This window comes from Cannabis sativa, chromosome 5, assembly GCF_029168945.1.
Source record: "Cannabis sativa cultivar Pink pepper isolate KNU-18-1 chromosome 5, ASM2916894v1, whole genome shotgun sequence".
Classification (NCBI taxonomy): domain Eukaryota; kingdom Viridiplantae; phylum Streptophyta; class Magnoliopsida; order Rosales; family Cannabaceae; genus Cannabis; species Cannabis sativa.
In genome coordinates, this window is record NC_083605.1 from 75,317,877 (window position 1) to 75,344,782 (window position 26,906).

The following is a 26,906-nucleotide window of genomic DNA, read 5'->3' on the forward strand; positions in this document are numbered from 1 at the left end:
AAAAAAAGAATATTTGCAGCACAAATACTTAAGTTTAATTTTCAATTACAAATAAATATTTAAGTTTAATTAATAATACGAATTTTCGTAAGTACCTAACCATTAAGTATCAAGTTATTATTCACGTGCTATTTTCTTATTTGTATATTTAAATTAATTTTTAAATAAAAAATAAAATTTGAATGACTTAGACTAATTAAAGATTGTCATGACAATCTACTTAAAATTTAACGATCAAGTACTTACAGAAGTTCTAAAATTATAACTTAGGTATTTCTTCACATGCGAAAGCTAAATTTAAGTATTTATCCGCAAATTACTCTAAAAAAAAATAGATACCCTTTTCGCGAAACAAAAGTGATGAACATGAAGATGAATAATAATGATTGTTGATTGGTGACTCACAAGCCCACCATTCATGTCATATAGTGCTTCTGCAACAATGTCATAATAAGTGATATGAAAAGAATATGACCAGAAGAAGGCATATTATATTATCAACACCTCCATAAGTGGCATAACACACATGATATGGAAATAGCAAAAAGTTGACACAAAATTTGAATTCAAAACAAGTGAAATATGCTTTATTTCCTGAAAAGATTACCAAAAAAACAGAAAAAAAAATGTTACTGACATTTGCTCTTTTGTTTTTTTGGTGAGTAGATGCCATTTTTATCTGAACAAAAGAAAGCTCAATCTGCAAAAGTTCAAGAAAAACACTAGTTAAAAGCACAAATGCCCGTTGTGAGATCCATTCACCTCGATCAAGAACACACAACACGAAACCCAATTAAACATAACAATGTCAAGAACTAAATGAATAGGGGAGTCAAACTTGTATAGCTTTCGGCTACTAACCGAATAAGATAACTAACTTAACAGAATAAGCTAACCAGTCACTTAATGAGAGTTAGTTACTGGTTACTTGTAACTAAACTCAACAAAATTCATCATACTCAGCAGCAATGCAGCTATAAATTTCAAATGACATAATTATTTTTATTATAATAATTAAAATTTGAAACACCACACTATATTACAACCCGTGATAGACAGACAAACCTTAAATCACGGTTGTCCATGCCCTCCAATATCAACTTACAAAGCTCCTTTTTTTCTCTTCTTTATGAGCTTTGAATCTGAAATAGGGGCTCAGATTTATGTACATTACATTATACTATATATTACAAAGAGATCATATTACAAACCCTGCAAATCCATATATCTGAGCATAATACATCTTATTTTATGATCTTTACACCTCTGTTTCAACACCCCAAATTACAATCTCAAGCAGGAGTTGTTGACAGAAGTCAAAGACGCTTGTTTCGGTGGAACAAGTAAGGATCCACCATTACAGATATGACCAGCAGTTACATCTAAAAAATGAACTGGTCATTTTAATTTTAGTACACAAAAGCATATAAATATATATACTTTTTTTTTTGTAAGAAGTATGATAAACTAGTTCGCGAGTTTGTCAAGCCGGGAATCCATGATTTCAGAGACAACTTCAAGAAATGCTGTTTCACTCATGCCCGGGAGACAGGAATCCCACGCTTCTTGAACAATCACCTCAATGACAGATTCCTTATTTACATTTTCTCTACACATGATACTTCCAATGGCGAAAGGAGTTAAGCCTCTCTCTACTCCTTTCTTTAGAAGCATAGTGGAAATACGAAGTGTTCGGGCACACTCAAGAGGAATGTCCCAACCATAGTATTTCAAAAGAGAAATATCTCTTTCAGCATCTAATGAGTTTATGTACTCGACGGTGTCAGGAGAATAGGCTTGGCGTGCCTGTGGCCAGTAAAGCCAGTCAAATGTGCAATCTTCAAACTGCAAGAAGGAAGAGAGAGTAAGTAAACTTGTGATTAACCACAAAAATCCAAACAATAACCAGATGTTCAATACGAAAGTAAGTCTATAGTCTGGATCAGGGTGGCTAGTTTTAAGCAAGCTAACGATTTTGATATGTTCGATTCGAACACTTAAAGCAAAAAGTCTGCATAAATCATTATAGAATGCAATGAAAAATTGTGGTATGATCAGACCAGTTCTACAAAAGACAAACTACTGATAAGATAGCATAGCAAAGGAAAAGACTAAACCATGAAAAAAGACTTACGCTATCAGGCAGACAGTATCCATGATCAATTGGAATGAGCACAGTTTGACCATTTTCTCCTTTACTCAGCAGAATGTTTCCAGCATGCCTATCTGCATTGGCCATCCTTATGTCAAAGACAGTGATCTTATGCACCTCCTCGACTGGGAAGGCTCCGGGACCAATGTCCTCACAACTTCCCTCATTCCTCTTGAACATCTGCAGTGATCCTATCTTAACATTCTTTGGTCCACTCTCATACCCATCTGGATGGTTAAATCCTTTGTGCAAGCACTGAACCATGATCGTCGGAGGCACACCAGCAAATCCCATAACCTGTTCACCCGATGGGGTTCGAGGTCCATTTCTTGGATGATCCAATATATAGGCAGCCACTTCTCTAAGTGCTCCATCTCCAACCTTGGTTCCTCTTTTAAGACCTTCACCATTCAGAGAAACGGGTAATCCTCGGGGATTGTTCACAGCCATAGGCTCTTCATCAATAGGCTTAAACACAGAAACATACTCTTGTCCTAATCCATCTTGCATTAGATAAGTTCCTCCAGTTCCCTCAGAGGATCTGATGGGTTCATAGCCTTTCTCCAAACCATCAAATGTAGAGTTAAACATATCCCAGACAGATTTCGGAAACTTAACCTTGGGATTAACATAAATAGGTTCCAACAAGAAATCTCTATCACTACAAGGTGGCTTAGTTGTTGTTACAAGTGGAAGCTCCTCAGATCGGATCTCTTCTGACTCATTAACTTCCTCATCAAGAACTGCAGCCACCACAGACAGCTCCAAATCCTTCTCAAGGGGTTTAGCTCTAACTTTAGCAGATTTCTGAACCACCAAATGAATAGCTGCATCATTATTCTTATTAATATCATCAATGAGTCTTTGATCTTCAAGCTTTTCACCATTAAAGAAGATTTCTTGATCATCAATATCCACAAAACCTTTCCCTTTCTTCAAAATCCTTTGCTTCAAGTACCTAACATTTCGGTACCTATCAACATGGAATTCAAACTCCTTACCACAAGTGGTTCTAACAGTGATGAGCAAAAGATCAGAGAGCCTTAAAACCAAATGCAAAACATTCCCACCAGTCACACCATAATCCTTAACCAAGGAATCATTCCTGGCCAATTCTCTGCCTCCAAACACAAGCTTTTGCTTCTTAACAACAAACCCTTTACAAGTCTGAATCCTAAGTTTCACAGAAGCAATGGAATCAGATTCCAGAACACGCATGGGAATCACAGAACCAGCCACACTGAGATAAATTACAATAGATTCACTCGAACAGTGTGAATGTCTTCCTCCTCTCCTACTCCCGAAAAACCCGGAAGAATGTACCGATTCCTTCCGAATCGGACTCAAAGCAACATCCACTGACATTTTTTCCCCCAAACCCAAAAATAAAAAAGATTCCTTTTTACCGGCCTTTCAATCAAACTTGACGAAAACCCATAATCAAAAACATCACAAATCGAAAACCCCACAAAGGAATTAAAAATCCCAGGGGGTTCACAAACAACAACAACCGAAACTCGAAAATAGAAAGGAAAAAAAAAAACCCAATTACGAACAATCTAAGTGATGGGGGGTAGCTAAGAAAAAACTCTCAAAAAGATAACATTTTTTTCTTCAGAAAAGTTGAAAAGGAGAGAGTGGATTCTTACCCAAGGAAAAGAATCAAAGGAAAATGGAGATGGAAGTTGAGCTTAAATTGCCAAGAGGGAAAGCTGGCATGGCGATCAGGTGGCGATTAATTGAGATGAGTTGTTTACCCAGATTGGAGGGTTAAGAGTCATAGGTCTCTCCGCAGTGTTCTCGGCGAGATTTTCTGGTCCGAGAAAATTGTAGTCTGATTAAAGAGAAGAAGTAAAGAGAGAGAGAGAGAGAGAGAGAGAGAGAGAGAGAGAGAGAGAGAAACTGAATTATAGCCGTTGGCTTTATATAAACACCTTTTGACCCAACGACTATTACCAGAAAATATCAAATATTATTTTAATTATTACTATTTTATAAATACTATTAATAAAAAAAGTAATTAATTAACTAATTAAAAATGGAAAACGACGTCGTTTGGGTTCGTAACGGTAGTTTGCTTTGCTTTATTAATAGCGTGGCTCTTGTCCCCCATGTCGGGTTAACTGTCAGGTGTTATTTTACCAAATTGCCATTGTTCTTAAACCAAATTTTCCTAACTGTTTTTTTCTTTCTTAAATTTCAATTATTAGAGTAAATTAGTGAAAATAGAACTTTTTTTTTTGACAAAAAAATATAATTGTTTTGGTAATAATAGCTTATAACTTATTGATTTGTTGAAAAAAGTCCGATAAATTATTTGAATAAAACACTCTAAAAAATGATGAGAATTTATTATGAGATATTAATTTTTTTTAGTAGTTTTTTTTTGTATAAATATGTAAGTTTAATTTTTAATGGTAATAATACTTACGTTATAATTTTGAAATTTTTATAAGTATCTGAATATTAAGTGTTAAGTAAATTGACTCGTGATAATTCTAATTAGTTTAGGTCATTAAATTTTTATTTTTTTTAAAAAAATAGTTTAAATATACCAATAAGAAATAATTTTCATTTTATTTTTTTGTTTGGTTGCATTTGACATGTTTACTAATAAATAATGAGAATCAATGGTAAGATAATTATTCCCTTACATTCATTTACTTACAATATTAAAATTAAGAAAGTGATGAGAACTTAATTAAATATGAGAGAAAAGAAAGGGAGAACTTTTTCGGTTTTTCCACCAATTTTATAAGGAATGCGATTAAAGGTAATGGATTTTAATTTTTTTTTTAATATTAAATATACAATGACAATTTTATCTTTTAAAATATATCTTACAAAATAACTACCATATAATATAGTTTAACTCAAAATGGTAATTTAGTCAATTTAAGCATTCCGATTACGTCTCATGATAAAGTAAACAAGATAAATCACAACTATTCCATTTCCAAATAATTTTAGTAAACAATATATTACAAATATTGATTTCGATTCTCTTTTATTTATTCCGTTACATTTATCTATTAATTTATTCCGATTCTGAATACCGTATAGTATACGTGCCATTAAAGTATTGAAATATCATTACAATAGAATGATCTTTCTACCATTTTGGTAGAATGACTATTTTATTTTAAAATGTAAGGAAAGACTATTGCAAGATTTGAAAAAAATTAATAATTTTTTTTATCAATTTTTTTATGCATTTTAAATTTTATTCCATTTTATTTCTATTCTAATTTCCATTTCCATTCCTATTCCTATATTTTCATTCCTCCCAATCAAACGCCACCTAAGTGTTAAGTAAATTGGCTCGTGATAATCCTGATTGGTCTAGATCTTTAAATTTTTATTTTTTTAAAAAAAATTAGTTTAAATATACCAATAAGAAAATTATACGTAAATAATAACTTGATATTTAACGAGTAGGTTCTTACGGAGTTTTTGAAATATAACTTAAGTATTATTACCGCTGAAAATTAAACTTAAGTATTTATTTGCAAGAGTATTAAATTTAAATATTTATACCACAAATTATTTATTTTTAAATGAGGTGTGTTATGAAATTAAAAAAAAAATCAGCATAAAAAGATCATATTATATTTAGTTATAAATTTATTTACTTTTGTAAAATATCATTGCTGTAAAAAATACTATTATTATGTATCAAAATGATTATAATTACTTTTAGTTAATAATAATTATTATTATTTGGAGAAATGAGATTTTATTATTATTCTTTTAGGGGGACAGAATAAAGTATATTATGCATTACTAATTAATAATCATAATTAAGGTTAAGCACAATCTCACACATGTGCACCGTCCACACGTGTATTCATTCAAACCTTTGTCAGAACTGACAAATAAGGATAAAATGGAATCAATTTAAGTTATTAAAATGCCATAAAATCAAGATCTACAATATATTTTTAGGATAATCACATATTAAATAAATAAAATTAAAGTACTAAACCATGTGTTTAGGTACAATTTGCAAATTATTTTTATTTTTATTATTTTAAATTAAATTAATAATAAATAAAGAGGCAATTTTAATTGCCGTTGAACTCGAAAAGGGTCCCCAGATCTACCTTACAAATCTACATTGTCTTCTTTTGGTGTTTTTTTTAATTAAAAAAAATAAATAAAATTATATATTAATTTATAAAATAAATAATCAATATTTATTAAGCTCCCCTAACCATCATTGGAACCATTAATAATATATTCATTGTATCTTGTTGTAGTGTTATTCTAACGTATGTATTTCGTTAGATCATTATTAGAATGAACGGTGGAGATTTGTTATTACTACAATAATTAATATTTATGAAAATAACTTCTCAAAAGAATAATAATAATACTAATAAGAACAGGTACAGTGAACATGCATAGTTTCTAACTCTTCTAACTTATTATTATTGCTTTCGTTTGTGGTTGGAATTTTGTAATAATTTTATTAAAAGTTGTGTAAAGTTTTATTCATTTATAATAAATAAAAAATAGCATTATTGATTTGCTAAAATAAAAAAGTTGAGTACGTGGGGATATAATTTGAGAGCACATGTATGATCTATGTTAGTTTACATTATTTAATTATATATATCTATATATTTATAATATTGATAGTAATTTTATAATAATTATTACATAATTAATAATAATAATAATTTTTTTAAATATTGTAGCGAAGATAATAAAGGTGCTCTTGAATTGATGTAATATGCATGGTTGATTAATGAAAATTTTCAATTGATAAGAAAAGGTAATATTTAATATTAATTTATATTATATTTCTCTTTTATATTAGTGTTCTATGCTCTTAATTATAATCATCAAGTACTTAATAATATTAATCTAAAAATTATTATTAAATAGTATTTTGATGGAGCTCAAATTACAAATAATCATCAAATTACTGTAATTTATTAAATTACTGTAATTATTAAATTACCTCTAATAATTAATATTTATTTTATTACTTCGATTATTGATCTAGAGTAAACAAAATGCATTTTCTAATATGACACAAAGTCCAATCTCTATATATTTATTGGTCAGATAATAAAAGTTAGTAATGAATCATAATAGATCTTATGGTTTTTTTTTTAAGCCACTAACATTTTACAATTAACCCCATTTATACATAGAAACCCTTTGATCATCTTATCTTATAATTAGTTTTACATTTAAATATATGACAACAACTAATTAATTAGTATATAGCATAATAATTAGTCTAAGTTTTAAGCAAATAATTTAAGAGAAAACTTTATAGGTGAATATTAAATTGAATAATTGATAATTAAGAATAATAAATCTTACTTATGAAGACAAAAAGAAAATATTAATAGTATAAGTGTGGAGCAAGAAAGAATAATGTTTAGCTCATTCATGCTCCCATGTTGCAATGTTGGTGTTCCCCATCACAAGTTTTATTTATTAATGTTGTTGGTAGGTACTACACTATAATATATATATCTTATATTAACTCCATAATTATCCTTTTTAGGAAAATAATGATCAATTTATCTTGTAATAAAACCATCATTTTCTTAAAAAAAAATTAACCAACATATTATAATTTATTAAATTATAATAAAATTATGGGTAATTAGGAAAATTCTTTTATGTTTTTGATTTTTTATATTTAACACCTTTATCTTTTTTTTTTGGGAAAAATTTCTTTATGTTTATTTATTTTTTTACAAATTTGTAGTATCACCGGGATATCACTGTTAAATAACAACTGAAGTATTACAATATTGACTTTTTAGTTTTACTTTCTTTCACATATACACAAGTGTACACAGTAATCATCCAGTTAGTAGTTAACAGTGATATTTAACTAACGCCATAAAAATTTAAAAAAAAAAATTAAAAGAGTTTCTCCAAAAAAAAAAAAGAAGAGTTAAGTATATAAAAATTAAGATTTTTTTGTGGCTTATATATCTATTTGCACTTAACTTTTTAAGTTCAATTTTTAGTGTTAAAACTCTCTAAACTATTAGTAAATTTAAAATGTCATATATTTTTTCACTACCAATATGGACTGTTTATGTGTACACTCTTATACACGTGACACGTTTATATTGATACACTTGATATTATTATTTAAAAATTATAAAAAAAAAATTATTTTTTAAAAATTTATTTATTTTTATAATTTTATTTAGTTTTAAAATAAATTTTGAAATAATAATATTATGTGTACCAATATAAACGTGTCACGTGTACACGAGTGTACATATAAATAATCAATAGTGTCAGTTAGCCATATTACACTTTAAATTTGTTAACAGTTTAGTTGTTTGGAAAGTTTTACTGTCAAAATTTGAGCTTGAAAGAACAAGTGAAATGATGGCTGAGAAGATTTAACTGCTAAAAACTCAAAAATTAAAATATAAAAAAGTTTTGCCGCCAATTACTCTAAAATTATTTATGCCTTCTAACATTATTATAATTTAATAATAATTATAAAAAAATTATTTATGCCTTGTATGATCAAAATTTATTATCTAGTTTTATTTATTTTTTGATTAAAAGTAATATCTAGGAACATTCTTTTTATTATCTCTTAACAAATTTGTCGATTCATTCACAAATAAAAAATAAAAATATTAAATTTCACCAAACTAATAAATAATGAGTAGGTGAGAAAGTAATAAAAAAAAGAAATTGGTTTGTTAAATATTGGTTTGTAAGAAATGAATAGGTGGCAGATTTTGAGGCTCCTAAGGTGGGAGTAGCCGTTGGAATGGCAATTTTAAACATTAACAACACTTTTCAAATGGTCGGTGGAGGAAGTTGCCAAGTAGGGTGTTCATTAAATCGTTTATACTGTACAAACTGCTCGTACCGCACTATACCGCATAAAAATGTAGTTTTAAATTTTTTGCGGTGTGTTTATAATTTGTATTTTTATCAAACTACGCAGTGTAATGTAGTTTGCAGTTTTAAATTTAATAATTACAGTTCAAACTACACCGCACTATATATTTCAGAATTACACTAATTTTTATTCTTTTTTTTATATAAGAATAAATATATATAATATATTTATATATTATATTATTTTTTAGAGATAATTCAATATAATGACTTGATGATTATTATGTGTTATGATGTTACAAATTTTAATAAGATTTTTTTATTATTTATTATGTTTATAAGAAAAAACAATGGTGTGTACAATAAAATATGTAAATTTTATTTTTATTATTGTAAAATATTCAAATTTTTTTAAAAATTTACACTTGGCCTTAAGTACATAATATATATGATTATGATCATAAAAAGAAATTGGACTAAATTTTTTTCTTAAATACCAAAACAGATAAAGAGTCCATCGAGAATTCTATACGACAGACTTACCCGCAGTGTACTCATACTTGAGTTGTGACAAGTGTTCATTATAATTGATGAAAAATAATTATGTTCCATAAACAGGGTTAAAGATATCTTCAAAATCATTTTCTATTTATCTTTAATTTGTGTACTTAAGAATAATTAAACCTTATTATATAATCTATGTTCATCAAAGGTTCCATATAGTAGGCATTTTGCAAAATTTTTAAAAAAATCAAAATAATTTAACGTTCCAAAAATAAAATTCAAATAGTATGTTGTACATGTACCTCTTTTATTCTATAGGTATATGAAATAGATTGTTTGAACTCTACTTTCTGTAATGTAAAATAATCTTTCTAATTTTTTTAAAACTTTATAGAATATCTTAAATAACTACAATATATACAATCAAACAGTATGTTCCACATGTGCCTCTTTTATTCTATACGTATATAAAATAAACTGTTTGAACTCTACTTTCTGTAATGTAAAATAATCTTTCCAAATTTTTTAAAACTTTATAGAATATCTTAAATAACTACAATATATATAATCATATAAAAAAAATAAAATTATAGCTATTCAGATATCGAAAACAAGAAAAGGATGCATCGATAGATACAACCATTTTTTAGCATATTACATCCTATATCTTATATAAATATGAACGAATAATTCAAAAATCAAATTTATACTTTACTTTCAATATCTTACTATAAAAAAATACACAAACCTATAATTAATTAGTACACAAAACCTATAACTATCTTTACACACAATTTCTTAATTTGTTACAAGTCTACAAAACCATTTTAGGTAATTAAACATTACGAGACACAAAAAGTGCTAATTCTGGTGTTTCAACCTTGGAAGGTTGCCATGTCATGTGACCACTTTGTTGGCTAATTTTACCACATTTATTCACTTGCTCCTCCTTCAAACGAATATCACAACCACTACCTTGTTGAACTACAAGAATCCATGCATTAGGGGCAAAAGTAGAGCAAACCAAAGTATCTCCTAAAATACCTAATTCAGGATAATCACTCCATTCGATTTCTGTTTGATCCTCTAACATCTTCCAAAGTGATCCTTTACTAGTACCTCTTTTTGATGATCCTTTTCCAACTATGATCAAATCATACTCTTTTTCGGTCATAGTTCCAATAGCTTTCACAATATCCTCTACACTACTCACAACCTCTTGTGTAATGTTCACTAGTGGATTCCCATATGTCTTGTGTCGAAACTCTTCGAAGTATTGCTCGTCTAACAATCTATCTCTTTTTTCTTTTTCGTTATAGACAATACTATTGTCTTCGTCGTTGTTGTTGTTATTATTAGCAGCGACAAAACGCAGTACTGTTAGGGCTACATTTTGACTCCCAGACATTCTTTGCGCATAAGCCAAGGCCTCACGGTCATCATGTCCACCTAAAAATAACATCATGAAGTTATGGCCAGTTGGTTGTGTAGTTTTTGCATCTGTGAGAGGCCTGTGGCCACGGTCCACAAGTATAGCAACCGAGCATGAGGATTTTTCTAGTACTTTTTTGTTAATATTTCTAAAATCGAGATTTGTTGTTGAATTATTGTTGGCATTAGTTCCTCCTCCTACTACATTTTTTATCGTCTTTAAATGAAATGGCAAAATTATGATGTTGGCACGATTCTCCTCTGCGAAATCGCATATGTGCTCGTGCATGGTTGCGTATGATGACACTGCAGTCGATGGTTGTATGAAGAGACCTTCTTTCTCGCTGTTGAAGCCCTTAAAGGCATCAAAAGCCGCTTGTTGATCATTGTCGTATCCTCCTCCTTCTCCTCCCATGTTGACTACCGTGCAAGTGCCATGGACAATGTTCATGGCGGTGGTTCGACCAATATTCTCGATAAGGTTTATGACAAATACGGATATTGGAGAGTCTCTAGTAGGGTTGGATGCGTCTAGAAGGTTGATGATGCCAGTGACCTCGTACGAGGAGTGAAAACATGTCAAAACTCGAAGCTCTGAGCTTGGCTGTAAGCTTGTCAAAGACCTTTGCATGCGCTTCACAAATTGTTTAATAGATTTGTAAGTCAAATTTAGAATGGGAAAAACAGCAACAGTCATCCACCAAAGGGTCACAATGATCATTGTAAATGTTTGGTTGGTGAGCACCTGAAATATGTAAATATGACTAATAATTATGTATCCTGTATATTTTAATTTAATAAATAATATGAAAAATTGTAGTCAAATTTTTCTCATCGTAAATTATAGTTATTTAAGACATCATGCAAAATTTTAAGAAATTCGAAAAAAAATTTAACATGCCAAAAACTGTGTTCAAACAGTGTGTTACACTTGTGACTATTTTATTTTATACTCGTGTAAAATAGACTGTTTAAATATTGTAATCTATATTGTAAATTATTCTGAATTTATCAAAATTTTATAAGATATCTTAAATAGCTATAACATACATGAATATAAAAAAAAAATTAGACTAAAAAGTTCTTCTGGATACCGAAACAAGTAGATAGTGCATCACTATATTTTTTTAAGGAGGTGCATTATAAAATTACCCAAATTTATATATAATTAAAATAAAAATTAAGAATATAACTAAGCATAATTATGAAAAAGTACCTTGAAGTTGCGAGCAGCACTAATAACAATCAATGAAAGCATGCCTTTGGTATTCATAAGCAAACCCAAAGCCAAACCATCACGAAAACTCATCTCATTCAACCAAACAGCACTAATCAATGTACTAAATATCTTAACCCAAAACCCAACAACAACAACCCCAACAATCCTCCAAATCCCAAATTGTCCTTCGAAAACATCTTGACGATTCGTTCTCAACCCAACGATCAAGAAGAACAGCGGAATCATTATCCCCGAAACGAAATCTTCAATTCTCTCCATCAGAATCGTTTTCAGCTCTTTCTGTTTCGGCATAATCAATCCGAACACGAAACCCCCAATTATGGAGTGAAGTCCTAGCGAATCTGTTATGTAACCGAATAATACTACTCCGGTCAACACAAAGTAGATGTTGTAATCTTCTTCCTGGTTTTGTTTACGTCGGAGAATCCAGTGGAGGATCGGTCGGACTGTTGTTACGTTGAAGATCAAGAAGATTGAACCAAATATGATTGTGTTAACGTGAACTCCTTTCACGATTGAGAGAGTTACGACGAGAATTATCCATGAGAAAACGTCTGTTACGGCGGCGGCTGAAAGGGCTGTTCGGCCGATTTCGGAGTGGAGGAGCTTCATGTCTTCGAGTACTTGAGCTAGATCTGGGAAATTTGTTGTGGAGAGAGCTATTCCCCAAAAAATTGGACCGTATTTAGCTGCTATTGGACCGGAATCCATGGCGTTTCCGACGAACATGTAGTGTAAAGCGTAACCGACCGGAAAAGGGAGAAGAAATCCGGCGGCGGCGATGATTAAGGCCTTTTTGGGGGTTTTGGAAATGGGTCTAATATCAATTTCTAATCCAACTAAAAACATGTAAAATATTAACCCTAAATGAGCAACAGTTTCTAAAATCATAACCCCACTTTGAGGGAAAAGGAATTTGAATCCAATTGGGGTTCGAGCGATTCCACTCGAACCTATCAATGTGCCGCCGAGAATTTCGGCGGCAATTCGAGGAAGACGAAGGAGTCTAAAGAAAGAGATTAAGAGACGATTAACGCAAATGATTAAGGCTAATTGAATTATGAATAACTTAAATGATACATTGTTACCACTATCAACTTGCCACAATCCATTTTTTTGGGTAATTCTTTGTTTGAAACAAACAACAATGTAATTCAATTCTTTTCCCTTTAGACACCAATCGCTTTCAGGATTGAGAGTTGAACTATTGCATAAGAAATTCGCATCCATCGAAGGATTTGATCACCGATCGATGGACTGACGATGACTACGACGGTGATAGCAATTGCTACCACCACCGGTCGATGATTTTTTTTTTTATGGATTGAATCACACTAATTATCAAAATTCTATTAGGGGGTTAATAGAGAAGTAAATAGTAAATGGTAATAATTATTACTAGAGTAAAAATTGAGAAGGTGTGGATTATTTGTCTTTGTTTTTTTTTTTAGAATAAAAGGTGTTGATTTGTTATATATGGGTTTACTATTATAAATGAGGTTGGGTTTTCTTTTCCTTTTTTTTAAAGGTTGAATTTTGAATATTCTTGTGAGAAGGAGCGGTTAATTTGGGACAAATAACAATTTTAATTGGAATTTTAGAAAAAGGAAAAATTATCATTTCATACATAGAAAATAGAATATGACAAAACAATCGTTACTAAAAAACCTGAATCAATATTAAAAGAAAAATCTTCTTATTTGAGAAATATGACACCTCCTTATTCCTTAATATAGTGGTGAAGGGACTATATTTAAGGTTTGACTCAAATATTTATAGGTGTGATTTAAGATACATGTAAATTAAATTATGTAAAAAACAAATTCATTAATCAAAGAGGACTCAACCTAAATTTAGGGCCATCAAACAAAGGTCTTAACTAATGTAAAGAATTGTTAAAAATTGAGCAACACTATTACTACTTTTTGGACAAAAAATAAAAGTAACATCATAAAAATTATTAACAAACAACATGAATATTACTAAGACCACGAGATAAGCATTTCGCAATCTAATTCAAGTGAGACGTGAGAGTATCCCAATTAAAATCAAAGACGAAAACTACGAAGAATAGCAAAAGTCTCAACTGTAATCGTATTGTTATTTATTATTAGAGTATTATTAGGGAAACTTACAAAAATACTGGAATTTTGGTTAACTTTTACAAAAATACTGTCACACGAAATTTTTTTCAAAAATACTGTGTTTTTATAAAACACCAGTAAAACACAAAGCAGTATAACTCAAAACAACAGTAGAACACTAGTAAAACACTAGTAGAACACCAGTGAAACTTAACACAGTCTACTGCAGTATGAAACTTATAAAAAAACACAGTAAAAAAGTAAAAAATACTGCCTGGCAGTATTTTTGTAAAAAAATGGCAAAAGTTAGTATACCATGTAAATTTCCCTATTATTATTATGTATTAGTAATCTAGCATCATTTATATTTGATGTCTTATGATTAGTTAACAATACTCTATAAAAGTTATTATATTAAATTATATTTTTTTTTAGTGTAGCGTAATGGTATTATATTAAATTATATGAGACTTAATATTTAATTATACTAAATATAAATATTATACTTTAGAGAATGCTAAATATTATTGGTAGCTTTTTACATTTCTTTTATTATTACTTATTTGAAATAAATCATATAGATTATTGCTAACAAGTTCGCATGAATTTAATCCATGCAAACTCAGCATGTTTATAGGAGTTTTTGTGAGTAAGTGTCAATGGAGGATAAGCCATAATTTTATAATAAATGCTTGTGATTAAATTTGGGATAAGGTGAGAATTATTATTTTTATTGTATATTAATTAAATATAATTGTAAAATAATTTTAATTGATAAATATTCTTTTTTATATTTAAAGTACTAAATATAATCTCACGTAACTTATTAAAATTAGAGCCTCTAACTCACATACTGGATATAACCTACAACATTGAGTTTGAGTGTAAATTAAAGAGTAATAAAAAAAAGTAAAAACTAAAATAAGAAATGAAAAGCGGGTTTAGAGTATAATTTTTTATTGTATTTTGGAGTTTTTACACCACATACTGAAATTTCTAACTTTTTTACTTTTAAACTGTGGGGCAGAATTTTTTTCAAAAATATTGTGTAAGTTTTATACTGTATACTGTGTTAAGTTTTCACGGTTATTTTTTACTTGTTACACAATTGTTTTAATTATTCTATTTTGTTGTTTTAGGATTGTTTTATAAAAAAGACTGTATTTTTGTAACAAATTCTATGTGACAGTAAAATTGTAAACTTTTATCCAAAATTCAGTATTTTTATAAAAATCATTGTATTTTTGAATGAGTGGGCTGGGCTGGGCTGGGCTTGGATTTGGGCTGTCTTTAAAAAAAGCCCAAGTCACAACGGCATTAACTGTCATATTACCCGCCAAAATTGATTTTCATTTTCTTTCTTCCAAAACCAAAAATGGAAGCTAATACTGTTCTTCCTCCTCTGATCTTGATCTTCATCTCCTCCATTTTTGCACTGACAAAAGCTTTACAATACCCTCAAGAACTCATTACTTCCATTAACCCCACAACTTTACCGTCTTCAATTTCTGTGTATCCAACTACCGGCATTACCATTCCCCAATTTCCTCATCCTCCTCCATTGGTCCCTGCAATGTTCGTCATAGGCGATTCCTCTGTCGATTCAGGCACCAATAACTTCCTCGGCACTCTTGCTAGAGCTGATCGCCTTCCCTACGGCCGAGATTTCGATACTCACCGCCCTACCGGCCGTTTCTCCAATGGAAGAATCCCCGTTGATTATCTTGGTGAGTTGAGGGTTTTCTTTGTTCTTTTCTGTTTGGTTAGTGAGAAAATAGTTGTAAAGATTTGATTTTTATCTTTGGTGATGTTTTTAGTCGAATTGGGTTTTTCTCAGAGGATTATGTGATTTTCTTCAAGGGAAACACTTTCTTGAATGAGACTTTCTTTGTATAAAAGTTTGGGATTTTGATTTTAGAATGTGTTTGATGAAATATTTCTTTGATTTTGAATTAAAACCGAGTTTTCTTGATTCTTTTCTGTTTGGTTACTGAGAAAAAATTGGAAAAGATTGAAATTTTCTCTTCGTTTATGTTTTTAGTTGAATTGGGTCACTTTCCCTAAATTCAAAGCAGTGTGATTTTCTTGAAGAGAAATGATTTTATATTAAAGTTTGGGATTTTGATTTTTATCAAAAGCTGGTGTTTTGAATGTGTTTGATGAAATGTTTCATTGATTGTTTTGTTCTTGAATTCCATGTTTAGCTGCTCATCTGGGACTTCCATTCGTACCAAGCTTTCTTGGGCAATCTGGAAGTGTTGGTGATATGCTTCATGGAGTGAATTATGCTTCTGCTGGAGCTGGAATCATATTCACAAGTGGATCAGAATTGGTATGTGTTTTCTTTCAATTTTAGTATCAAAGAACCCTAGAATCTAGAAAACATTATTCAGTACCTACTTTTGTGATGTTGAACAGGGTCAAAGGATTTCCTTTACACAACAAATTCAACAGTTCACAGATACATATGAGAAATTTGTGTTAAGTATGGGAGAACAGGCTGCAGCTGATTTAATCTCAAACTCAATCTTTTACATTTCGATTGGTATCAATGACTACATACATTACTATCTTCGTAATGTGTCTAATGTTCAAACCATCTATCAACCATGGACTTTCAACAAGTTCTTAGCTTCTATAGTTAGGCAACAACTCAAGGTGAGGAGAACAATTCCACTATGTTAATTGCCCTTATTATGTGTTGGAATTTTTAAAAATTTGCTTCTTTTTTTGGTGCAGAACTTGTACAACTTAAAAGCTAGAAAGATGGTTATAATGGGGCTGCCACCAATAGGCTGTAGTCCTCACTACTTGTGGCAATTCGGTAGCCGAAATGGGGAATGTATAGAAGAGATAAACGACATGATAATGGAGTTTAACTTTGTCATGAGATACACCATTGAAGAGCTCGGTAAGAAGCTTCGAAATTCCAATCTAATCTTCTGTGATGTGCTTGAAGGTGCCATGGATATACTAAAGAACCCTGCAAGTTATGGTGAGTATTACAGCCTAAATTGTGTTAGTGTTTGCATCTAATGCTGGATATTGAGGTTTTTTTCCTTTGGTTTCTTCAGGTTTCAATGTGACTACTGAGGCTTGTTGTGGTTTAGGCAAGTACAAAGGTTGGATTATGTGTCTTTCACCAGAAATGGCTTGTACTGATGCTTCTAACTACATATGGTGGGATCAGTTTCATCCTACCGATGCAGTGAACGCCATCATCGCCGACAATGTTTGGAACGGCCGGTACTCAAAAACATGCTATCCCATGAATCTACAGGATATGGTATAATGCAGAAGAGGTTTCAGAAGATTGGAATTCTTTTCCAAGTGGCTGCTAAAATCATTGCATTGGTTTTTCAGTTTTTACCGAGCTTTCTTTTCCAAATTATATTCACAAGGAATCTTAGAATGTAAAACCATGTTGTATAAAAATTCAGTGTAGCCTACTTTTGTGATGTTGAACAAGGTCAAAGGATTTTCCTTTACATAAATACAGATACATATGAGAAATTTCCATCATTTACATCTCAATTGGTATCAATTATTACATACATTACTATCTTCCTAATGTGTCTAAATGTTCAAACCATCTATGAATCATGGACTTTCCAACAAGTTCTTAGCTTCTATTGTTAGGCAACAACTCAAGGTGAGGAGAACAATTCCACTATGATAAATTGCCCTTATTGCAACAATTTTCATGTGTTGGAATTTTTAGGAATTTGCTTCTTCTTTGGTGCCACCAATTGGCTGTAATCTTCGAGTGTTTTGTAAAAATAACCTTTATGAAAATTTTTATTGGTAAAATAATTTTACAAAAATTTTTAAACAACCATAGATTTACATTATGTGATCATCATGGTCATAGAGTAATTAAATGAGGTTATTTTACAAATTTTAATATTTGAAATGGTTAGTTTGACAAATTTAATGAAGTTTAACTTTATCACGAGATACGCCATTGAAGAGCTCGATAAGAAGCTTCGAAATTCTAATCTAGTCTTCGAAATAACTTCGAAATTTCAGAAGTTATTGTTGTTGTCTTCTATATCTGGTTTTAGCACAAAACTTGGGAACATAGTTGTAATGTCCCTACAATAACAAATGAATACAAAATCTCATTAGTAAAGAGAAGAACAATTCTAGCCAAAGAAATTTACACTTTGCATAATAATAATATGAAGATGTTATTACTTCAAATATGGAATTGTCATGTTTTTCAATAAGGATGGATTTTTAGCCACTAATTCCTTCCATTCTTCCATGTCAATTTTCCCATCTCTTTTAAAATCAGCTTCTTCAAAAGTCTATACAAAATTACAAAACCAAAAAAGATTAGTGATGAACAAATTAACTACATAATAACATGATTAAGATCAATTGAAAATTCTTGTTGGTGACTAAAGTTCTCACCTTTTTGACAATTGATTCAATTATCTCATCAGGGAGAATCAAATCTGATTCTTTTAGAAGTGCCATGATCATCTCCTTAACCTTTTTCATCATTTTTTTTTAAAAAAAAAAGAGTTAAAATCATTTAGATTTAAAGTCTTTAAAAGGGCAATTTTTTACTTACCTCTTCATGTTCAATGAAGCCAGTATTCCATAAATCATATTGTTGAAAAGCACCTATTACCAAAAATTTAACACAAAGACTTATTCGGTTAATGGTTACATGTTTTGTAATTCAAGTAACTAATTTACTGGAAAAAAAAATTACATACATGAAACTTTTTCAGCTTGAGGTGTTTTTGGATGGAAGATACTTAGAAATCGAACGAATTCACCAAAATCTATTACCCCATCTTGTTTGGTATCAAACATTTGAAATATCTGTTAAGATATGAGCAAGAACAAATAAGTAATATGCTAAGCTTTTGAAGAGATTAGATTAAGCATAAATGGTAACTAGTAACTACTACTCACTCTGTCTGTAAAAAGACTTTGTTTTTTGCTATTCCCAAATAAACCAAGTTGAAATTCTTCCTAAAGAAAAACTCAAATAAATTTAGTGAATAAATTAATACATTATATATATATATATTTATTTATTTAATTTTGATGTAAATTTTACTAAAACTTACTTTGTTTATTAAACCATCATCAATTATAGAACTACTTAATTTCTTGAAAAGCTCATGTACAAATTCAACTTCATTTATAGTAACTGCAAAAAAAAAAAAAAGTAATTAAGAACTAATTAACCCAAGAAAAATTAAAAGAAAATTAATGAAAATAAAATCTTACAATAAGTTTGAGAAGCAAGAACTTCATGATTTTCTTCTTCATATCTAAATGGCTTAGAATAAGTATGAGAAGCAAGAACTTTAGGGTCATTATATCTAAACTTCTTTAGCTTCATACAAACACAACCCATAATAATAATAATAATAATAATAATAAAAAAAAAAATTGTTATGTTAGTAAAATTGGTGTTTTTTTTCCTTAAAGAATAACAAATTTATAGCTTGAAATGTGAGAGTTTTGTTTGATATTTATAAGAATAACAAATGAACTTTTTTTTTTTTTGAGAGAGAGAGAATAAAGAATAAGAAGAATAAACGTATATAATACAAGACTTTTTTTACTATAATTTTGACAATTTTTTTAGACAGAGAAAGAAAAAACAAAAAATCTTTATATATTATTTAACCTTAATTTTTGGTTTTACTATTTTTTTAAGGATTTTTTTTTAATAAGAGTACTGAGTTGGAGCAAGAGAAGAGAGCTTTGGAGACTTTCCCTGGGACACTAAGAAGAATAATCATGTGGGACATGGGGAGGATGATGATTTTTCTGAGGAACCTTCGGAGGAGCCCTCTGATGAGAGCTCTAGTTGCAATAAAGGAGTTAAAAGTAATCACTTGATTGGCTCATTTGTAATTGAAGAATCTGGCTCTAGCTTATCAGTCCACTCGACTAACCCTGTGGAGGAGAATGTCAAATCTCCTCCACAGGCGACATGAGAGGTGTTGCTTGGAACTGTAGAGGGTTGGGGCAGACCTCTACAGTTCTGGAGCTGAAGTCCCTGCTCAGATCGCGCTCTCCGGATTTTGTGTTTTTGACTGAGCTCAAGGTGGATGCCAATCCCCTGGTACGTACTCTGAAAGCTTTTCACTTTTATTTTCATATCTATGTGCCGCCCATTGGTATTGCTGGCGGAATCATTTTAGCTTGGAAGTTTGGGTTTTCTTTTGAATGTATCGCGTGCTCTCGTAATCATATATCGGGCATAGTCTATTCGGACCCCCCTTCCAACCCGTGGCTCCTCTCGTGTGTGTATGGTCCGCCCTACATCCATGCAAAGAAGCATTTTTGGAATGAGATCATGGCGTTAGGGGATAGATACGGTGGTCCTTGGTTGATATTTGGTGATACCAATTTTGTCCTTAATTACTCTGAGAGGGAGGGGTCGTCGGGTAGAGACCCCTTTATCCCTTTCATTTCAAACTTGGTGGAGTCCCGTGGCCTAATTAATATGCACATCCAAGGGGACATGATGACTTGGGACAACCACCGTTCGGGAGAAAGCCATGTGAAATCGGCCCTGGATAAAGGAATTATGAATGCAGCCTGGCTTCAGCTTTTCCCTAAAGCTAGTCTCTGCTCGGTCCAGACGAGCACTTCTGATCATAGACCGTTGTGTCTTGATACGGCAGGGTCTGAGCCTAAGTTTAAGAAGTGTTTCAAGTTTGAGGAAAGTTGGACGAGAGATGTTAGAAGCAAGCTTGTTGTTGCCAACGCCTGGGATTCTGTTTGCCACCTATGGGCACCCGCCCGAGTCTTCAAAAAGATTGGGGCTACTAGAGTGGCGTTCCTTCAGTGGAAAAGAACGCAGTTTGGGAAACTCGATGTGGATATCAAAGATTTGGAGATGGAGCTTGAGAGAATTCAGAGGATGCCTGCAGGCTCTCGAAACTGGAGTTTGGAGTGTGACATCAGACGGAACCTAAATGAAGCTAGAACCAGGAAAGCTATTTACTGGAAACAAAGGGCGAGAATTGACTGGCTTAAGGATGGAGACAAGTGCACCAAATTTTTCTTCCTCTCTGCAGCTATTAGAGGAAGAAGGAATGCCATTGATTGCATCTTGAACAAACATAATGTTTGGATAAATGAGAGAAAATTAATTGGTCAGGAATTCTTGGACTTTTTTAAGGATATTTTCTCTGATTCTACCAATGAATGGCCTCTGAATTGTGGACATTTATTTAGGGAAAGGATTTCTCCTGAGGACCAGGTTGGGGTAGTTGAGGCCCCATCCCGTGAAGAAATAAGAAGCACTCTTTTTGCCATGAGCAATCATAAAGCCCCTGGGCCTGATGGAATGTCTGTCTTATTTTTCAAACACTACTGGGAGTTTGTTGGGAATGATTTCTGTGATGCTGTTGTTGACTTTTTTGACAAAGGTAGAATGCATAGGGGTGTGAATTCCACGAATGTTGTGCTAATTCCTAAGGTGCAAAACCCGAAGAGACCGAATCATTTTAGGCCCATTTCTCTCTGCAATGTGACGTATAAGGTCATTTCCAAAATCATTGCAAATAGAATCAAGCCTATTCTTCCCTCGATCATTTGTCCAACTCAAGCTGCTTTTGTCCCAGGAAGGAGTATTCAAGATAATAATGTGTTAGTGCAAGAGATTATCCACTCTTTCAATAAGAAGAGAGGAAAAGAGGGGTTATTTGCGATAAAAATTGACTTGGTCAAAGCTTATGATAGACTAAGTTGGAACTTTATTGACCATGTCCTTGGCTGTTTTGGGTTCCCCCAAAAACTTTGCAGATGGGTCACTCAATGTATTTCCACTTCCTCCCTCAATCTTTGTCTCAATGGTGGGCCGGTGGGGAAGATCACACCCTCGTGCGGTATCCGTCAGGGTGACCCGTTATCCCCCTACCTTTTCATCTGTGCGGCTGAAGTGCTCTCAAGACTTCTAGAAGAAGCGATTGGGGAGGGGACTATCCATGGGATTAAACTAAGTAGGGGGGGTCCGGTGCTATCCCATATTTTCTTTGCTGATGATCTCATATTAGTGGGCCGGGCTAACCTAAATGAAGCTAAATCCTTTTGGGATTGTTTGGAAAAGTTTTGCTCGTGGTCTGGGCAGAAGGTCAACAAACTTAAGACGTCAATTTTCTTCAGTAAAAATACCCCGATCGGTATGAGGAGAGGAATTAAGGAAGCTCTTGGGATTGGTACCCCTGAGGGGGTTCTTAAGTATTTGGGTTTGCCACTGTTCAGATCAAGGCAAAAAGATGCTGATTTTAATTTCATTCTGGACAATCTTACATCTAAACTTCAGGGGTGGAAGGCTAAAACCTTATCAAAAGCGGGAAGGGCTACCCTAATCAAATCTGTGGGTTTGTCCATGCCCATCTATGCCATGCAAACCACCAAGTTGTCGAACCGACTTGTGAATCGGATTGACGGTTTGATCCGTGATTTCTGGTGGGGCTTTGAGAAAGGGAACCATGGCCTTTACCTCAAAGCGTGGGATAAACTGTGTCTCCCCAAGTCTTTAGGGGGACTGGGATTTCGGAAAACCAATGAGATGAACCTTGCTTTTTTGGCTAAGTGGGGTTGGAATCTGCTGACAGGGAGCCAGTCTTTATGTTGCAAGGTCCTTAAGGCTAAATACCTAAGGGGTAAGGACTTCTTCCATTGCAGATATAGAGATTCTGACTCCTGGTTTTGGAAGAATGTCGTTAAAGCAAGTGAAATACTCCGGAAAGGGGCCTGTAAAAGGGTGGCTGATGGAAGAGACACTAGCATCTGGAGGGATCCGTGGATCCCTCACTTGAAAGGTTTCGTCCCGAAACCAAACCAAAGTGTTGTTATGGATAATAGTTGTGTCGCTGATCTAATGTTGCCTTCGGGAGGGTGGGACGTCCCTAAGATTAAACATCTGTTTGACCAAGAGACGGTGTTAGCTATTCTGAAAAATGGTACCCCCCCTGGTTTGGGTCAGGATAGTTGGATGTGGACCTTGGAAAGTAATGGGCGGTTCTCTAGTAAATCGGCTTATCTGTCCCAGGCTTTGGAGAGAGCTCCCCAGTGTAATGTTGCCCCTGCGCTTTGGAATAAACTTTGGAATAGTAACATCATGGAGAGACATAAGGTTCTCTGGTGGTGCATCCTTTCCCAAGCTCTCCCTGTTAGAGCTGTGATTAAACGAAGACTTCAGATTGATGATACCAGCTGTCCGTTGTGTGGTAGGGGTGAGGAATCTATGGAACACTTGTTTCTAACCTGCGATGTGGCGATGCACTTATGGAGGTCTTCTCCGTGGGGGATTTTCCCTGTGTGTGACACCGGTGTTCGTGTTTGGGATTGGGTGAAGTTCATTTGGAGCCTTAATAGCCGGGGTCTCCGAGTGGACGATGTCTTCCTTTATGCCTCGTTTGTAGTGGACAACATCTGGAGGATGCGCAACGACGTCATACACAATAATTGCACTCCTAATGTTCTTAAATGTATTGACCATATTTGTTCTTCTTTTGCAGATGCACATACTTCTCTCTTGCATAGTCCTACTCCGCCTGGGAAGGACATCTGGATGCCTCCACCACTGGACTGGATAAAATTAAACTGTGATGTTCGCGTGGGTTTGGAGAGTATGTGCACAGCTGTTGTTGCTAGGAATCATCTGGGGAGGGTGGTTTCTATTCACACGGCTAGATTGGATTTCTCGGAAGCTCTTTGCGGAGAAGCGGCGGCCTGTTGCATGGCGGTGTCGGTTGCTTTAGATTTAAAGTATAATTATGTTATTGTGGAGAGTGACTCGAGACTAGTAATCAACGCTCTCAATGGGAAGGCGTCTCATTGGGCTCTAGAGAACTATGTCTCCTTTTGTTCTAAGTCTTCTCCTTCTTTAATGTGTTGTAATTTTTCTAACATTAGTAGGAACTGTAACTTTGCGGCACACAATGTTGCCAAGTGGGCCTTTACCCACCAAGTGTTTGGATCGATCCCGATCAATTCTGTTCCGGAAAACATTTTATGTAACGACCATGAGGTCTAGTTCTACTTTAATATAATTTACGCTTATTTTCAAAAAAAAAAGAAGAGAGCTTTGGAGAGTCCTAATGTTGACTTTGACCATGGTAGTAGTTGTAATAATAAGAATAGTAAAAAAGAAGAAGAAAAAAGTAAACAAAATAATTGAGTTTAAGATGGGTATTAGACAGGTGAAATTTATTAATGCAGGGAATATATTGTTTTTTATATTGAATTTTAATAAAATAATTATAAAAAGATAATAAATAAACAATATATTTTAAACATAAAACTAACCATACATACTTGCATTGCATGTAACTTTTACCTAATAAGAAAAATAAACGTATACAATATAAGACTTTTTTTACATTGAAATTTGACTTTTTTTTTGGAGAGAGAGAGAAAATAAAAACAAAGAATAAAAAAAATAAACGTATATAATATAAGACTTTTTTTACTATAAGTTTTACTTTCTTTACTATAATTTTGGCTTTTTTTTTTAGAGAGAGAAAGAAAAAATAAAGAATAAACGTATATAATATAAGACTTTTTTTTACTATGATTTTGACCTTTTTTTAATTTTTTTTTTTTTTTAAAGTTTGTAACTGCTGTAAAAACACAAGTATTATGATGTATTATTGTTCATATGCTATAAATTTACATTTTTTTATCTATAGTAAAAATTTCTTATTTTTTTCTTCTTTTAATCTTCTACTCATGTGTAAAATGTTAATTTGTTCTTGTGGTTATGATTTGCAAAATATCAAAAATTTGTATAGAAAATTTGCTCTCAAAAGTTGAATCGGGTCGGATTATTTTTTTAAAAAATGGCCACTTATTCATTTTTAATCGAATGTAGAACTGAACTGATAATTTTTTAGGCACAACAATGTCTTCTCTTAAAAAAAAAAAAGAGTTTATATAGTTGAATTTGTTAATTTGTATTCATTATAATTAATTGTGTCCAATTTATATATTAATAAATATTTCTATTAACTTTTTCTTTAAAAAAAAAAATGGTGGTATATTTGACTGTAGTGCATGCATTTTCTTTTATGCCCCAACATTACAACAGAAAAAAAAAATAAAATAAAAAAAAAACCATGACATAATAAAGACTTGAAATCAAACTTGGAATAATTGCTTTTGTACTTTATACATGAATGTGAATAATTGAGAGAAATATGGTATATTATCGTGTGTGTGTATATATATAATTAGATATACGTATAATAATTGAATAAAAATATTCATATATAGCATATAATAATTTTGGGATATTATATTTATTTATGTGATAGTATCCATTGATCTGTAAATGAGAGATAGGTAAGTTGAGTAATGTTATATTATTTAAAAAAAATTAAGTGTGATGATCATAAGATTGTGTAGGTATAGAATTATTCAGTTGAAGAAGATTTAAATAAATCGATGTGTACTACTTATAATGATAATGTGTATTTTTTTTTTTAAGCGCCTATCACTTAAAATTTTTAAAATTAAACGTACTTAATTTGGAGTAATTTTGAAATAAGTGGCCTAAAGTGTGCGAGTAAATATAAAGTAGGTTGAAAATAGTATTGTTGATTTGTAGGGTTAATTATCATTTCAATAAGCAGTTAGAATAACAAATTCATGTATAAGAGTCATAAATTAGTTGTAATTTATTATATAAAAAATAATAAATATATAATTGTTTTCTATGTTATCATAAGTACTTGTGTTAATGTCTACCATTTATATGGTATTTGATTCAACTTCTTTATATAAACCATTTTATTGTTTATTTTTAGCTGTATTAATAAATAAAATATGCACTTTCTTTTTACCCATGTGTTAATGTTGTTTGATTAATTATAATATAATTGTAGTAAATAAAAGGTTTATTATAGTAGTACTTCAAGGATTCTCATTTTGATAGAATAATTAATGATCATTTAATTCAAAAAGAAAAGTGTTATATTCGAATATGTTGCAGTGATTACAAACTCATTATAAAATTATTTTTCAAAAATTTGGAGAAAGACATAATAATTAACTGGAAAATAATAATATTCTATTGAATAAATAGGCTCCACGCAGGTGTTTACAGGGTCAGTTAGGTTAGGTCCTTATTTAGGGTCTACATTTTTTTAAATCCAAAATAAAAAAAATAAAAAATTTGACTATGTTTCTATTTAACTAAAATTAAGTGTATTGTATAACGCATTTAGATTCGAGTCCAATGATATTCTTTTTTAATATTCATTTTTTATGTATATTTTTAAAAATGAGAACTCCAAAATTTAATTGACAACATACATATTTTCAGAGTCATATTTATTATTATTATTATTATTATTATTATTATTATTATTTAAAGAAATTGTATTTGCACTCATAAACTTAGAAAGATTGATTTTTTTTATTATTTTTATTATGCATAATATATGTTTAAATTATGCTCACTTTTTTTCTTCTTTCTCACACTCTAAAAAATTACATATATATTATATGAAATAAAATATATTTTAAATGTTAGGACCAAAATTAAAATAAAAAGATATATAAAAATTTTATTGGACTAAAAATAAACATATGAAAACAAGATAAAAAAAATTATTGAAATGAACATGGTAAAGAAATTTTTATTAAAAAAATATTAAGG

At 31.4% G+C, this 26,906-nt stretch overlaps 5 protein-coding genes across 6 annotated transcripts; 2 read left to right on the forward strand and 3 right to left on the reverse strand.

The window, feature by feature from the left end:
- Positions 1-977: 977 nt before the first annotated feature.
- On the reverse strand, positions 978-4,071 carry LOC115716454 (phosphatidylinositol 4-kinase gamma 2). The gene is made up of 2 exons (XM_030645259.2): positions 2,135-4,071; positions 978-1,845 (listed from the first exon to the last, which is right to left on the reverse strand). The coding sequence occupies exons 1-2, from the start codon at positions 3,515-3,517 to the stop codon at positions 1,468-1,470; spliced, it is 1,761 nt and encodes a 586-aa protein (XP_030501119.1). The 5' UTR covers positions 3,518-4,071; the 3' UTR covers positions 978-1,467.
- A 6,006-nt stretch (positions 4,072-10,077) lies between these two features.
- LOC115718131 (cation/H(+) antiporter 15-like) lies at positions 10,078-13,861 on the reverse strand. Its single transcript, XM_030647090.2, has 2 exons — positions 12,147-13,861; positions 10,078-11,675 (listed from the first exon to the last, which is right to left on the reverse strand). The coding sequence occupies exons 1-2, from the start codon at positions 13,398-13,400 to the stop codon at positions 10,335-10,337; spliced, it is 2,595 nt and encodes an 864-aa protein (XP_030502950.2). The 5' UTR covers positions 13,401-13,861; the 3' UTR covers positions 10,078-10,334.
- A 1,721-nt stretch (positions 13,862-15,582) lies between these two features.
- Positions 15,583-17,778, forward strand: LOC115715887 (GDSL esterase/lipase At5g08460). Its single transcript, XM_030644564.2, has 5 exons — positions 15,583-15,981; positions 16,459-16,586; positions 16,673-16,912; positions 16,994-17,249; positions 17,329-17,778. The coding sequence occupies exons 1-5, from the start codon at positions 15,630-15,632 to the stop codon at positions 17,544-17,546; spliced, it is 1,194 nt and encodes a 397-aa protein (XP_030500424.1). The 5' UTR covers positions 15,583-15,629; the 3' UTR covers positions 17,547-17,778.
- Positions 17,683-20,001, reverse strand: LOC115715886 (calcineurin B-like protein 7). Of its 2 annotated transcripts, XM_030644562.2 has the most exons (8): positions 19,505-20,001; positions 19,342-19,424; positions 19,184-19,243; positions 18,982-19,090; positions 18,834-18,886; positions 18,671-18,751; positions 18,452-18,564; positions 17,683-18,349 (listed from the first exon to the last, which is right to left on the reverse strand). In XM_030644562.2, exons 1-8 carry the CDS (start codon positions 19,632-19,634, stop codon positions 18,280-18,282), a joined length of 699 nt encoding a protein of 232 aa, XP_030500422.2. In that variant the 5' UTR covers positions 19,635-20,001; the 3' UTR covers positions 17,683-18,279. The 2 variants fall into 2 exon arrangements, with proteins under 2 accessions (XP_030500422.2, XP_030500423.2); XM_030644563.2 differs by lacking the exon at positions 19,184-19,243 and having other exon boundaries at positions 18,024-18,349.
- A 218-nt stretch (positions 20,002-20,219) lies between these two features.
- Positions 20,220-24,281, forward strand: LOC133038519 (uncharacterized). The gene has a single exon (XM_061116688.1). The coding sequence runs from the start codon at positions 20,220-20,222 to the stop codon at positions 24,279-24,281; it is 4,062 nt and encodes a 1,353-aa protein (XP_060972671.1).
- The last annotated feature ends 2,625 nt before the right edge of the window (positions 24,282-26,906 follow it).

Coding starts and splice junctions, on each gene's coding strand:
- LOC115716454 (XM_030645259.2), bottom strand. CDS start 3,517: ATGTCAGTGGATGTTGCTTTGAGTCCGATTCGGAAGGAATCGGTACAT. Junction 1,846..2,134: donor GATACTGTCTGCCTGATAGC/GTAAGTCTTTTT, acceptor TCCTTCTTGCAG/TTTGAAGATTGCACATTTGA.
- LOC115718131 (XM_030647090.2), bottom strand. CDS start 13,400: ATGGATGCGAATTTCTTATGCAATAGTTCAACTCTCAATCCTGAAAGC. Junction 11,676..12,146: donor GTGCTGCTCGCAACTTCAAG/GTACTTTTTCAT, acceptor TACATATTTCAG/GTGCTCACCAACCAAACATT.
- LOC115715887 (XM_030644564.2), top strand. CDS start 15,630: ATGGAAGCTAATACTGTTCTTCCTCCTCTGATCTTGATCTTCATCTCC. Junction 15,982..16,458: donor AATCCCCGTTGATTATCTTG/GTGAGTTGAGGG, acceptor TTCCATGTTTAG/CTGCTCATCTGGGACTTCCA. Junction 16,913..16,993: donor TAGTTAGGCAACAACTCAAG/GTGAGGAGAACA, acceptor TTTTTGGTGCAG/AACTTGTACAACTTAAAAGC.
- LOC115715886 (XM_030644562.2), bottom strand. CDS start 19,634: ATGGGTTGTGTTTGTATGAAGCTAAAGAAGTTTAGATATAATGACCCT. Junction 19,244..19,341: donor ATGATGGTTTAATAAACAAA/GTAAGTTTTAGT, acceptor GTTTTTCTTTAG/GAAGAATTTCAACTTGGTTT. Junction 18,887..18,981: donor TCAAGCTGAAAAAGTTTCAT/GTATGTAATTTT, acceptor TTTTGGTAATAG/GTGCTTTTCAACAATATGAT.
- LOC133038519 (XM_061116688.1), top strand. CDS start 20,220: ATGAGAGGTGTTGCTTGGAACTGTAGAGGGTTGGGGCAGACCTCTACA.